We start from the raw sequence: 15,146 nt of genomic DNA, 5'->3' as shown, positions 1-15,146 counted from the left end.
TTACTACTACTACTACTGTTACTACTTTCACTACTGTTACTACTGCTACTGTTACTACTACTACTACTGTTACTACTGTTACTACTGCTACAGTTACTACTGCTACTGTTACTGTTACTACTGTTACTGTTACTACTGCTACTGTTACTACTGCTACTGTTACTACTGCAACTACTACTACTACTACTACTACTACTGTTACTACTGCTATAATAATAATAATACTGCTGCTTGTGTTAAGACTGTTACTACTGATACTGCTACTGTTACTACTGATACTGCTACTGTTACTACTGATACTACTACTACTGTTACTACTGCTGCTACTACTACTACTACTACTACTACTACTACTACTGTTACTACTGCTACTACTACTACTACTACTACTACTACTGTTACTACTACTACTACTGCTACTGTTACTTCTGCTACTACTACTGCTACTACTGATACTGTTACTAATGCTACTACTACTACTGTTACTACTACTACTACTACTGTTACTTCTGCTACTACTACTGTTACTACTACTACTACTGTTACTACTACTACTGTTACTACTACTACTACAGCTACTACTGTTACTACTACTACTACTGTTACTACTACTACTACTACTGTTACTACTACTACTACTGTTACTACTACTGTTACTACTACTACTGTTACTACTACTACTACTACTGTTACTACTACTACTACTGTTACTACTACTACTACTACTGTTACTACTACTGTTACTACTACTACTACTGTTACTACTACTACTGTTACTACTACTACTACTACTGTTACCACTACTGTTACTACTACCACTATTACTGTTACTACTACTACTGTTACTACTACTACTACTACTACTACTACTACTACTACTACTGTTACTACTACTACCACTACTGCTACTGTTACTACTACTACTACTACTACTACTGCTACTGTTACTTCTGCTACTACTACTGCTACTACTGATACTGTTACTACTACTACTACTACTACTGTTACTACTGGTACTACTGTTACTACTACTACTACTACTACTACTACTACTACTACTGTTACTACTGGTACTACTACTACTACTACTACTACTACTACTACTGTTACTACTACTACTACTACTACTACTACTACTACTACTGTTACTACTACTACTACTGTTACTACTACTGTTACTACTACCACTATTACTGTTACTACTACTACCACTACTACTACTACTGTTACTACTACTACCACTACTACTACTGCTACTGTTACTACTACTACTGCTACTGTTACTTCTGCTACTACTACTGCTACTACTGATACTGTTACTACTACTACTACTGTTACTACTACTACTGTTACTACTACTACTACTACTGTTACTGTTACTACTACTACTACTACTGTTACTACTACTACTGTTACTACTGTTACTACTACTACTGTTACTACTACTACTACTACTGTTACTACTACTACTGTTACTACTACTACTACTGTTACTACTACTACTACTACTGTTACCACTACTACTACTACTGTTACTTCTGCTACTACTACTGTTACTACTACTACTACTGTTACTACTACTACTACTGTTACTACTACTGTTACTACTACTACTGTTACTACTACTACTACTACTACTGTTACTACTACTACTACTACTGTTACTACTACTACTGTTACTACTACTACTTTTACTACTACTACTACTTTTACTACTGTTACTACTGCTACTGTTACTACTACTACTACTACTACTACTGTTACTACTACTACTACTGTTACTACTACTACTACTGTTACTACTACTACTGTTACTACTACTACTACTACTACTGTTGCTACTACTACTGTTACTACTTTCACTACTGTTACTTCTGCTACTGTTACTACTACTACTGTTGCTACTACTACTACTACTGTTACTACTGTTACTACTGCTACAGTTACTACTGCTACAGTTACTACTGCTACAGTTACTACTGCTACTGTTTACTACTGTTACTGTTTACTACTGCTACTGTTACTACTGCTACTGTTACTACTACTACTAATACTACTGTTACTACAGCTATAATAATAATAATAATAATACTGCTGCTTGTATTAAGACTGTTACTACTGATACTGCTACTGTTACTACTGATACTACTACTACTGTTACTACTGCTGCTACTACTACTACTACTACTACTACTGTTACTACTGCTACTACTACTACTACTGATACTGTTACTAATGCTACTACTACTACTGTTACTACTACTACTACTGTTACTTCTGCTACTACTACTGTTACTACTACTACTACTGTTACTTCTGTTACTACTGCTACTACTACTGTTACTACTGATACTTACTACCGATACTGTTACTACTGATACTACTACTACTACTACTACTACTGTTACTTATGCTACTACTACTGTTATTTCTGCTACTACTACTGTTACTTCTGCTACTACTACTGTTACTTCTGCTACTACTACTGTTACTACTGTTACTACTACTGTTACTACTGCTACTACTACTGTTACTTCTGCTACTACTACTGTTACTACTACTACTACTACTGTTTCTACTACTACTACTACTACTACTGTTACTGCTACTACTACTACTACTAATACTGTTACTGCTACTGTTACTACTACTACTAATATTGTTACTGCTACTACTAATACTACTTCTCCTTCTACTCCTTTTTAATGATTGCAACGCAAAACAAAAATGTCCCTCTTTCAGTAAGTTTTCTTCAGTTTAGAGCCTAATGAACACGGCCCTGGTGTCTTGGGTGTCGATAATACAACCTTTCTATCAAACCAAAGGACAAAAGGTTGAGTTGCTGGATGTATGAAAAACGCTGGTGGTGTTACCAACCAAGCCTTACTATGTGACCCGGGTCACAGCACCATTGTACCAGAGAGTACATTATATTCTTCTCTGCCCAGAGCACCAATTTCTGCACAACAACACACCATTCAAATACAACCATCTTAACCAATAGAGTCTGTGAACTACAGTTGGCTTTAAATCACAGAGAAGGTGAAGGTCACTGATGAAGTCCAGCCAACATGCTAGGGGTGGGTTTCACAACCACTAGACGACCATAATGCTGACTCCATACTGTTGTAAATATGACGTAACAGTTGGTATATAAACTGATGTATTCAATTGGTCAAATTGATATCTTGCTCATAGCGAACGGCAGCCATTTTGTAACAGTGGCTCTCTATCTCCTATTTGACACAGATCAAAAGTTTAGAGCCATTGATCCTCATGGCTCACAGTGTGCTACTGCACTGCACTGCCAGGCCTCTCGGGCCACTATGGAACGTAAGCACTGTGGACACTGTATGTGCATCTGGATGTTTTGTGTGTGTCTCTGTGTGTGTGCGTGCGTCTGTGTTTGTTGTGGCGTCTGTGTGTATATAGCAATGTGTAAATGTGTGTGTGCGCTCGAGCGCAAGATTGTGTGATTGAGTGTATGAGCGTGTGTGTATACATTTTTATGAGAGAGACCATCCCTTCGCTTAACACTGCGTGTCTATGTCCATGGCTGTGTGTGGGCACTGGCTTGGCATTGACCCCTCTGTAACCCCTGACCTGTGACTCCTCAGCAACGTGATTGGTGGTTCTGGGATGGCTCTGCAGTGCATGTGCTGTGGTTGCTGTGGGTGGTTCGGTGGTTGAAAAGCTAGCAGCTTGCACCATCGTGTTGGTCTCCTTCATGTATTCCCACTACAGCAAAACACAGCATGGTTACCAACATCCCAGTTGGGTCAGAATATACTCTAGGAATTCAATAAAATGGTTGTACAAATCCATGTATTTCCAGTGCTCAGAGTTTTCTAAGGAATGAGCTGTCTTTTTTTGGTTTGGTTTGGTTTGGTTTGTTGTCCATCTTATTGCCATGAAAAGATATGATGATATATTTTCTCAACTGAAAGAAAACCCATGGTCATGGTCATCATGATGTGTTCATGGAAAGAGCTTCTTTATCTGTCTGTGTCATATTGTACACCTGTCAGTGGCTCTTTGTACCATGATGACAGAGTAGGAATTCACTCTGACGGTCTCCTCGTTGTGCTTTCAGGGGAACCGTTCAGTGTCCTCAACAGCCGATAAACACAGAGCAACACTATTTGAAAATGTCTTTGTTTTCTGGTTCCAAGGTGGTTGGAAATCAGTCGTTGAAAGAAGTGACGAAACCTGTCAAAATAGCTGAGAGTGACGTTGATGTAAGTATGAGCACTTTTCCACATTACACACACACACACACACACACACACACACACACACACTCACACACACACACACACTCTCTCTCTCTCTCTCTCTCCCACCAGCAACACTCAATAACATTTTCCACTGTTCTCGCAAAAGGACATTGAGTTTTGGCTTTAGGGACATTGAGTTTTTGCTTTAGCTGAGATGAGGAGACACTGACTACCATAGATCCTTAGAGAGAGCAGTCTAGATGAGATGAGGAGGGACTGACTACCATAGATCCTTAGAGAGAGCAGTCTAGATGAGATGAGGAGGGACTACCATAGACCCTTAGAGAGAGCAGTCTAGATGAGATGAGGAGGGACTACCATAGACCCTTAGAGAGAGCAGTCTAAATGAGATGAGGAGGGACTACCATAGACCCTTAGAGAGAGCAGTCTAGATGAGATGAGGAGGGACTACCAATAGACCCTTAGAGAGAGAGAACAGTCTAGATGAGATGAGGAGGGACTACCATAGACCATTAGAGAGAGCAGTCTAAATGAGATGAGGAGGGACTACCATAGACCCTTAGAGAGAGCAGTCTAGATGAGATGAGGAGGGACTACCATAGACCCTTAGAGAGAGCAGTCTAGATGAGATGAGGAGGGACTACCATAGATCCTTAGAGAGCAGTCTAGATGAGATGAGGAGGGACTACCATAGACCCTGAGAGAGAGAGAGCAGTCTAGATGAGATGAGGAGGGACTACCATAGACCCTTCGAGAGAACAGTCTAGATGAGATGAGGAGGGACTACCATAGACCCTGAGAGAGAGAGAACAGTCTAGATGAGATGAGGAGGGACTACCATAGACCATTAGAGAGAGCAGTCTAAATGAGATGAGGAGGGACTACCATAGACCCTTCGAGAGAACAGTCTAGATGAGATGAGGAGGGACTACCATAGACCATTAGAGAGAGCAGTCTAGATGAGATGAGGAGGGACTACCAATAGACCCTTAGAGAGAGCAGTCTAGATGAGATGAGGAGGGACTACTATAGACCCTGAGAGAGAGAGAGCAGTCTAGATAAGATAAGGGACGACCATAGACCCTGAGAGAGAGCAGTCTAGATGAGATGAGGAGGGACTACCAATAGACCCTTAGAGAGAGAGAGCAGTCTAGGTGAGATGAGGAGGGACTACCATAGACCATTAGAGAGAGCAGTCTAGATGAGATGAGGAGGGACTACCAATAGACCCTTAGAGAGAGCAGTCCAGATGAGATGAGGAGGGACTACCATAGACCCTTAGAGAGAGCAGTCTAGATAAGATGAGGGACTACCAATAGACCCTTAGAGAGAGCGGTCTAGATAAGATGAGGAGGGACTACCAATAGACCCTTAGAGAGAGCAGTCTAGATGAGATGAGGGACTACCATAGACCCTTAGAGAGAGCGGTCTAGATAAGATGAGGAGGGACTACCAATAGACAGTCTAGATAAGATGAGAGCAGTCTAGATGAGATGAGGGACTACCATAGACCCTTAGAGAGAGCAGTCTAGATGAGATGAGGAGGGACTACCATAGACCCTTAGAGAGAGCAGTCTAGATAAGATGAGGAGGGACTACCAATAGACCCTTAGAGAGAGCAGTCTAGATGAGATGAGGGACTACCATAGACCCTTAGAGAGCAGTCTAGATGAGATGAGGGACTACCATAGACCCTTAGAGAGAGCAGTCTAGATGAGATGAGAGACTACCATAGACCCTTAGAGAGAGCAGTCTAGATGAGATGAGGGACTACCATAGACCCTTAGAGAGAGCAGTCTAGATGAGATGAGGGACTACCATAGACCCTTAGAGAGAACACACTCGATAAGATGAGGAGGTACTACCATAGACCCTTAGAGAGAGCTGTCTAATTAGAAAATAAGAGTCGACTATGATGTGTCCTTTTTTGGGGGGGGGGATATTTACCTCAACTTCAGGAGGAAAATGTATATTTTTTCTCCTATCAGAGTGTAACTACCACAAAAGGAGTTAGAGTTGTGGTTTTGTAGCTTGTCATGGTTGGACTTTAACCATTTATAAGGATGCTGTTATTCTTCTGTCCACAATGAATATTCCATGGCATCAATACAGCAATCTTACTGCAATGTATTCAACAGAATGGCAAATTGAGATTAAACACTATAACATATGTTTGGGTCTGCGACAGAAACCATGCATCCTAATATAGCAATTTTCTCTCGTTTCCAAACTACAAATAATTACTATGCTACATCTTTATGCAAGGACTTTAATAAGATTGAATACTAGTAGTTCAGACGGAGCGCTGTGTTTGATCTTACTGCCCTCGTGAGATGACAGTCGTTTGATACATTGAGAGGGGAAGATGAGTTGAACCTTCGTCATGACGTTTGGGTTTCTTAGTGTGAATCCCACATGGTACTCTATTCCCTATATAGTGCACTACTTTGGCCATGGCCCTATGGTAGCGCACTATATAAGGATTAGGGTGCGATTTGGGGCCACACTCTTAATCAGGGATTAATTAAGAGGGCTCAGAGGTTCTTGGAAATGTTGGCAGAAGGGCCACGTGGGATGTGGCGTATTTACGTAATGGATTCACTCTGCATAATTATCAGCTAATGAGACAGGAGAGAAGGATGTACGTACGTACACGCGCGCACACACACACACACACACACATTCATATGCAAGCAGGTTAAATGTGAGAGTAGGGGTGAGATGAATACACAGAGGATAATGACACACACTCTTCACCTGGGTGATGTGATAGGGGTTATAGGAAAGATTGAGAGCCACTGTGGACAGTAACGGCCCTTTCTGTCTCTCCCTGGCCTACAGGTGAAACTCAGTGGGTTATGTGAGCAGGACAAGAACCTGAAGGAACTGGAGGTCCAGATCAGCTCCCTGAAGAACAATAAGGTACTGACACTTCATCTCTATACTCTCATACAGTAAGTCTCACAGCGTTGGGGTCCATTTTCATTTGTAATCAGCCATTATAGGAAGTCAATGTCCATTCAATGTATGAGTTGTTAAAAAATATCCTCGTGGTATTTGAGGTTAAAGGATATTCTTTTGTATGGTTTTTCTTCCACTTTGACAGAAATACTCGCATTGTGTGAGTTTCCCGTACTGAGTTGAAATGGAATTTACCTCGACCCTGCTGTCTCTGATATTGACCTCTAACCCCTGACCCATCAGGACAAGCTGGAGTCGGTTCTGGACCTGTCCCGCCAACAGATGGAGCAGTACAGAGACCGGCCGGCCCACCTGGAAAAGATAGCCTACCAGCAGAGACTCCTACAGGAGGACGTGGTGCACATCAGGGCCCAGATCTCCAGAGTGTCCACGGTAAGATTATCAAACACCTGTGAGTGTGTGTGGGACACTCAGAGGAGGCTGGTGGGAGGAGCTATAGGAGGGTGGCTCATTGTAATGGCTGGAATGGAGTTAATAGAACAGAGTCAAACGGAGTTTCATGTGTTTGATCCTATTCCATATATTCCCTTTCAGCCATTACAATGAGCCATCCTCCTATAGCTCCTCCCACCAGCCTCCTCTTATCAAATCAAATTTATTTATATAGCCCTTCGTACATCAGCTGATATCTCAAAGTGCTGTACAGAAACCCAGCCTAAAACCCCAAACAGCAACCAATGCAGGTGTAGAAGCACGGTGGCTAGGAAAAACTCCCTAGAAAGGCCAAAACCTAGGAAGAAACCTAGAGAGGAACCAGGCTATGTGGGGTGGCCAGTCCTGTTCTGGCTGTGCCGGGTGGAGATTATAACAGAACATGGCCAAGATGTTCAAATGTTCATAAATGACCAGCATGGTCGTATAATAATAAGGCAGAACAGTTGAAACTGGAGTAGCAGCACGGTCAGGTGGACTGGGGACAGCAAGGAGTCATCATGTCAGGTAGTCCTGGGGCATGGTCCTAGGGCTCAGGTCAGTTGAAACTGGAGCAGCAGCACGGCCAGGTGGACTGGGGACAGCAAGGAGTCATCATGTCAGGTAGTCCTGGGGCATGGTCCTAGGGCTCAGGTCCTCCGAGAGAGAGAGAGAGAGAAAGAGAGAATTAGAGAACGCACACTTTGATTCACACAGGACACCGAATAGGACAGGAGAGGTACTCCAGATATAACAAACTGACCCTAGCCCCCGACACATTAACTACTGCAGCATAAATACTGGAGGCTGAGACAGGAGGGGTCAGGAGACACTGTGGCCCCATCCGAGGACACCCCCAGACAGGGCCAAACAGGAAGGATATAACCCCACCCACTTTGCCAAAGCACAGCCCCCACACCACTAGAGGGATATCTTCAACCACCAACTTACCATCCTGAGACAAGGCTGAGTATAGCCCACAAAGATCTCCGCCATGGCACAACCCAAGGGGGGCGCCAACCCAGACAGGATGACCACATCAGTGAATCAACCCACTCAGGTGACGCACCCTTCCAGGGACGGCATGAGAGAGCCCCAGTAAGCCAGTGACTCAGCCCCTGTAATAGGGTTAGAGGCAGAGAATCCCAGTGGGAAGAGGGGAACCGGCCAGGCAGAGACAGCAAGGGCGGTTCGTTGCTCCAGAGCCTTTCCGTTCACCTTCCCACTCCTGGGCCAGACTACACTCAATCATATGACCCACTGAAGAGATAAGTCTTCAGTAAGGACTTAAAGGTTGAGAAGTTTTCTCTGACATGGGTAGGCAGACCGTTCCATAAAAATGGAGCTCTATAGGAGAAAGCCCTGCCTCCAGCTGTTTGCTTAGAAATTCTAGGGACAATTAGAAGGCCTGCGTCTTGTGACCGTAGCGTACGTGTAGGTATGTACGGCAGGACCAAATCAGAGAGATAGGTAGGAGCAAGCCCATGTAATGCTTTGTAGGTTAGCAGTAAAACCTTGAAATCAGCCCTTGCTTTGACAGGAAGCCAGTGTAGAGAGGCTAGCACTGGAGTAATATGATCAAATTTTTTGGTTCTAGTCAGGATTCTAGCAGCCGTATTTAGCACCAACTGAAGTTTATTTAGTGCTTTATCCAGGTAGCTGGAAAGTAGAGCATTGCAGTAGTCTAACCTAGAAGTGACAAAAGCATGGATTAATTTTTCTGCATCATTTTTGGACAGAAAGTTTCTGATTTTTGCAATGTTACGTAGATGGAAAAAAGCTGTCCTTGAAATGGTCTTGATATGTTCTTCAAAAGAGAGATCAGGGTCCAGAGTAACGCCGAGGTCCTTCACAGTTTTATTTGAGACGACTGTACAACCATTAAGATTAATTGTCAGATTCAACAGAAGATCTCTTTGTTTCTTGGGACCTAGAACAAGCATCTCTGTTTTGTCTGAGTTTAAAAGTAGAAAGTTTGTAGCCATCCACTTCCTTATGTCTGATGATCGAGATCTTATGTGCATGGGTGTGTACCCTGATTCACACTAAGTACTGGCCTGGTTACGTATCCACCATAGTTACTGGCACCGTGCTGGAAACGACAATATGAAAATAAACTATCTGAGCCAGCACCGTACGGTTCGGATCAGCACAACATGGTGAATCGGGCATCTTCGTGTGTGTGTGTGTGTGTGTGTGTGTGTGTGTGTGTGTGTGTGTGTGTGTGTGTGTGTGTGTGTTAGGTACATGCAGATCCTAGTGTATGGTCTTCTGTGTCGTTCAGACTGACACATTCCGCATTATGTGTTCATGTGTTCATGAAAGCTCTTACCTCGCTGCCTTATGTTTTGTGTAGGAGATGTCCCGTGCCTGGGAGGAGTACAGCAGGCTAGAGAGCTCAGTGGAACAGCTGAGGACCACGCTACAGACCACCATGAACTACAGCACCACCTCTCAGGTCAGAATGGGTACTGCACCTCAACATCACCGCTCAGTGCGCACACAGTGTTGTTATTCACTGTCTTGAAGAGTGTTCGGTAGATGGGTGTATCTACTGTGAAAATACTGTTGTGTTTTAGAGCACAGTAGCAATCAGCTAAAGCGTGTGTTTGAAATTCTAGCGGGAGAAATCGGAGATAAAGCGGGAGCTGTGGAGAATGGAAGATGTGATGGCAGGGCTGAGCGCCAGCAAAGCCAACTACAAGATCACCATCAACTCAGTGCAGAACCCAGGTGGGAGAATTATCAACTGCCCAGAGACTTCCGCCAACTATGTTTTACTATATTGAATTCAAATATAACAACTTTATTCGTCCCCTTGGGGGAATTCCTAACTACAATACACTATATGGGAGACAAACAACCATAGTAGTTTTCCATACCAAATAGCCAAATCTAGTCTCCATATACCATGTGCTTCTGTTACAAAAACAGCGATACCTTCGTATTCTAACGCTTACCATGACAGACAGAAAAGCACAGTCATAAGTTAATTCTTGGCCTGTGTGTGGATATGAATGTGAATACGTATGCACTCTTATTCATTTGCTTGTGCATTTTTTTTCCAGAGAGGAAACTAGTGCCTTCGGTGTTGGACCCTGCAGTGCCTTCCCAGTGCCCTACACCCCCACTAGGGGAGGTTAGGCCCCCTCCTCTCAGCTCCTACATACTGCCTCACAACCCTGTGCCAAAGTGGGTGAGTGGAAGTTCAGTTTGTAAATCTGGGTTTACTGGGGGATTAGAACCTGTACAATGACCAACTCAGTGGCCTTGTGCTTAGTGTCCGCCCTGAGATTGGAAGGTTTTAAGTTCAATCCCTGGCCGAGACTGTAACAATGGGACCTGATGCGTCTCCGCTTGGCCTTCAGTATTAAGGAGATAGATTGGGGGTAAGACCCTGCTACGGACTAGCGTCCTGTCCAGGGGGTATACTTGTACATTATGTTAGAGTTGTTGATCAACAGCATTGTAGCTACTCCACAATACTAACCTCATTAATAGAGTAGAAGGAAGGAAGCCTGTAAAGAATGCAAATATTCCTAAACATGCAACAAGCCACTAAAGTAATACTGCAAAAAATGTGACAAAGCAATTCACTTTTTGTTCTGAATATAAAGTGTGATGTTTGGGGCAAATCCAATACAACACATTACTAAGTACCACACTCCATATTTTCAAGCATAGTGGTGGCTGCATCATGTTATGGGTATGTTTTCTCCTATCACAGCCATTAAACTCTGTAGTTTTAAAGTCACCATGGGGTTTCTTTCCTCTCCAGCAACTGAGTTAAGAAGGACGCCTGTAACTTTGTAGTGACTAGGTGTATTGATACACCATCCAAAGTGTAATTAATAACTTCACCATGCTCAAAGGGATATTCAATGTCTGTTTTTTTTTAGGTGCCCTTTGCAAGGCATTGGAAAACCTCCCTTGCCTTATTGGTTGAATCTGTGTTTGAAATTCACAGCTCGACTGAAGGACATTCCAGATAATTGTATGTGTGGGGTACAGAGATAAGTTAGTCATTAAAAAAGAATGTTAAACTATTATTGCACACAGTCCATGCAACTTATTATGTTACTTGTTAAGCAAATGTTTACTCCTGAACTTATTTAGGCCATAACGAAGGTGTTGAATACATATTGGCTCAAGACATTTCAGCTTTCCATTTTTTATTAGTTTGTAAAACATAGCTCCACGTTATGGGGTATTGTGTATAAGCCAGTGACAAAAACATCTCCATTTAACCCATTTTCTATTCAGGCTGTAACACAACAAATTGTGGAAAAAGTCAAGGAGTGTGAATACTTTCTGAAGGTGCTGTAAATGAAACAGTCATCTGAATATGAAACTAGATAGACCTGAGTTAGTAAAATGACTCCCTCCTAATCAGTGGTGGTGTCTGAAAGCATTACTAGCTGACAAATCTTTGATTCCTCCCTTCCTTGATTCTTCAGTTTCTCCCCTCCCTCTCAATGCTCATTGGAGCAGAGGCTCCAAGGTTCCTGCCCGCAGGCCTCTACCTCCAATGAACTTTGTGGTACTTTCCAATAAGGTAGAATCTCAATTGTATTTCCTTGATTTCTCACATCCTCTCTCCTCAAAACCCATTGGATGAGAAAGTCAGAGGTTCCCCCCTCTCATCTAACGGTTTTGAGGAGATGAGGAGAAAGGATGCGAGGAATCAAGGAAATGCAATTGAAATTCTTGCTAAGTACTAATTGTGACTGACTTCCTGTATGGGTGTGGCTCTGGTACAGGCAGAAGATGAGGCTCCTCCCAGGCCACCCCTGCCCCGCCTTTACGACTATGAAGACCCGCCCCCCACCATCCCACCCCTCCCCAAAGAGACAGCAGCGGTCGTAAGACACACGTCGGTTCGAGGGCTCAAACGCCAGTCAGACGAGCGGAAGAGAGACCGTGAGGTCGGAGGGTGTGTCAACGGAGACTGTAAGGTCAGGACAAGCCATTATTTAAATGTATTTAATTAAGTCGTTTATTTTTAGGTCATTCATTTTTAAGACTAGACTTTTTTTGTAATTCTAAGGTGTATGCTGCAGGTAAAAACAGTTCTTCAGCGGGTGCCGTTTCTGAAGTGGAACAGTCAATTGCGGCACTGTATCAAATCACCTCTGTTTTCAGCTGTCACCATCAAAGCCAGTTTCACGGGACAATAATATTGTCATGGCTAAGTGACTATCATACTGTCACACAGCCATTCTATTCCAAACAGCTGTCGTCTTTCCTCTTCTATCATGCACTAATCACTATGCATCTGAAAGAACTGAATAGCCAATATGGTGGAAATTAGTTGCCAACACACCTTTCCTGAAGGAGAGGGAATGAGGGTTGAGGAAAAGGTGACAATGTTTTGAAATGAAATGCATCCTTTACCTCACTGAGAGGTAGCGGTTAATTTAAGAGGGTTGGGCCAGTAACCGAAAGTTTTCCGGTTCAAATCCCTGAGCAGACTAGGTGAAAAATCTGTTGATGTGCCCTTGACCAAGGCACTTAATCACAATTGCTCCTGGATGTCACTCTGGATAAGAGCATCTGCTAAATGACTAAAATGTAAAAATGAGAGTATGTCTGTTATGGTGACCATATTACTGCTACACCAGCAGTCACAAGTCATGACCACAGTTAAAAACCATGTGACTGTTGAGTCATGGTAACTAGGCTTCTCCAAAAAATGCATTTGAAAAATCAAATCAAACACTTCATGAGAGCCTTGGCATTGAGTTTGAGCAGAATAGGATCACCTGTTGCCCACTGAGAGCCAGCTCCTCGTAGCTGGTTGATGCATGGAATGAAATAAGTGTTCTTATATGCCCATTATAAACATTTCTATATGCTATGCAATTGCATGAGAAAACAGAGTTTTGATGGCCTCTATTAAAAAGAGGAGGATCCCATTAGCTTTCTATAGGCTGGGCCTACTATAATTATTTCTCAACTTTCCTAATATTAAGCACATTGCTTCGCAACCGGAGTAGCCTACCTGGCTGGCATGAAAATGAACCGCAGGAAAAACGTCCTCCAGTCGCTATGCAAGTGCATATGGATTCCGTCTTTTTCCCTGCCCCTGTTCCAACAGCTGCATGATAATGTCCCATTCTAAATCGAAACTAATGTCACACATATATTATTTAGTATATGTAAAGACAACATTAAATTGATAATAGTCTGATGGGTGAGAATATTATGCCTTGTGAATGATGCCAGCGTGTGCAGTCTAATTCCTCGATCACACCAATGGTGTCATTGCATTGTGGTACACCAGAAGTACATTAGTTTCCAATGGAACGCTGCGTTTGCCTTGCAGCATTGCGTTGCAGAAGTAGTTGCTGAGCGTTCTGTGAGGTGTATATGTTGGAATTATCGAACGTATGCATCAAACTGTATGTGTAGACGGCTTGACAGCAACGGTAGCAGAAGGGGAATGTTGAACTTTTGTTGCACACATCCAAATAATAATGCGTACTACTTTTGCACAACACACTATCTGTGTGATCAAGGCGTAAGGCAAGATACAGTGCATGCATTTTTGTGACTTTTTCATATCATAATCGCCAGCATCATGAAGCCTAGCCCATGGGCCTATATGTTTTGATAAGGTTTGTATCACAGCTAAAGTGGCCAAATAACTTTAAGCCTAGTCTATAGGCCCAAGACCCCTGGAACAGGGTTGGAGAGCCCATAGCCTACAGAGCCTAGTGAAACAAGACCCCTGGAACAGGGTTGGAGAGCCCAGAGCCTAGTGTAACAAGACCCCTGAACCAGGGTTGGAGAGCTCTGAACCTAGTGTAACAAGACTCCTGGAACAGGGTTGGAGAGCTCTGAGCCTAGTGTAACAAGACCCCTGGAACAGGGTTGGGGAGCCCATAGCCTAGTGTAACAAGACCCATGGAACAGGGTTGGAGAGCCCATAGCCTACAGTGCCTAGTGAAACAAGACCCCTAGAACAGGGTAGGAGAGCCCAGAGCCTAGTGTAACAAGACCCCTGGAACAGGGTTGAGGAGCCCATAGCTTACAGAGCCTAGTGAAACAAGACCCCTGGAACAGGGTTGAAGAGCCCATAGCTTACAGAGCCTAGTGAAACAAGACCCCTGGAACAGGGTTGGAGAGCCCATAGCTTACAGAGCCTAGTGTAACAAGACCCCTGGAACAGGATTGGAGAGCCCATAGCCTACAGAGCCTAGTGTAACAAGACCCCTGGAACAGGGTTGGAGAGCCCATAGCCTACAGAGCCTAGTGTAACAAGACCCCTGGAACAGGGTTCGAGAGCCCATAGCCTAGTGTAACAATACCCTGGAACAGGGTTGGAGAGCCCATAGCCTAGTGTAACAAGACCCCTGGAACAGGGTTGGAGAGCTCTGAGCCTAGTGTAACAAGACCACTGGAACAGGGTTGGAGAGCCCATAGCCTAGTGTAACAAGACCCTTGGAACAGGGTTGGAGAGCCCATAGCCTACAGAGCCTAGTGAAACAAGACCCCTAGAACAGGGTTGGAGAG

General features: G+C 43.5%; 1 protein-coding gene across 1 annotated transcript in view; it reads left to right on the top strand.

Moving 5' to 3' along the window:
• LOC112215449 (pleckstrin homology domain-containing family A member 7-like) overlaps positions 1-15,146 on the top strand; it is a 204,885-nt gene that overhangs the window by 154,357 nt on the left and 35,382 nt on the right. Inside the window, 7 exon segments of the mRNA XM_042329983.1 lie at positions 4,173-4,238; positions 7,080-7,160; positions 7,443-7,592; positions 9,988-10,089; positions 10,253-10,364; positions 10,700-10,827; positions 12,392-12,586. Of these exon segments, the coding sequence (XP_042185917.1) occupies positions 4,173-4,238; positions 7,080-7,160; positions 7,443-7,592; positions 9,988-10,089; positions 10,253-10,364; positions 10,700-10,827; positions 12,392-12,586 (834 nt within the window).

The sequence above is a fragment of the Oncorhynchus tshawytscha genome, linkage group LG01 (assembly GCF_018296145.1).
Source record: "Oncorhynchus tshawytscha isolate Ot180627B linkage group LG01, Otsh_v2.0, whole genome shotgun sequence".
Lineage (NCBI taxonomy): Eukaryota > Metazoa > Chordata > Actinopteri > Salmoniformes > Salmonidae > Oncorhynchus > Oncorhynchus tshawytscha.
This window is presented reverse-complemented; position numbering and strand designations above follow the sequence as displayed.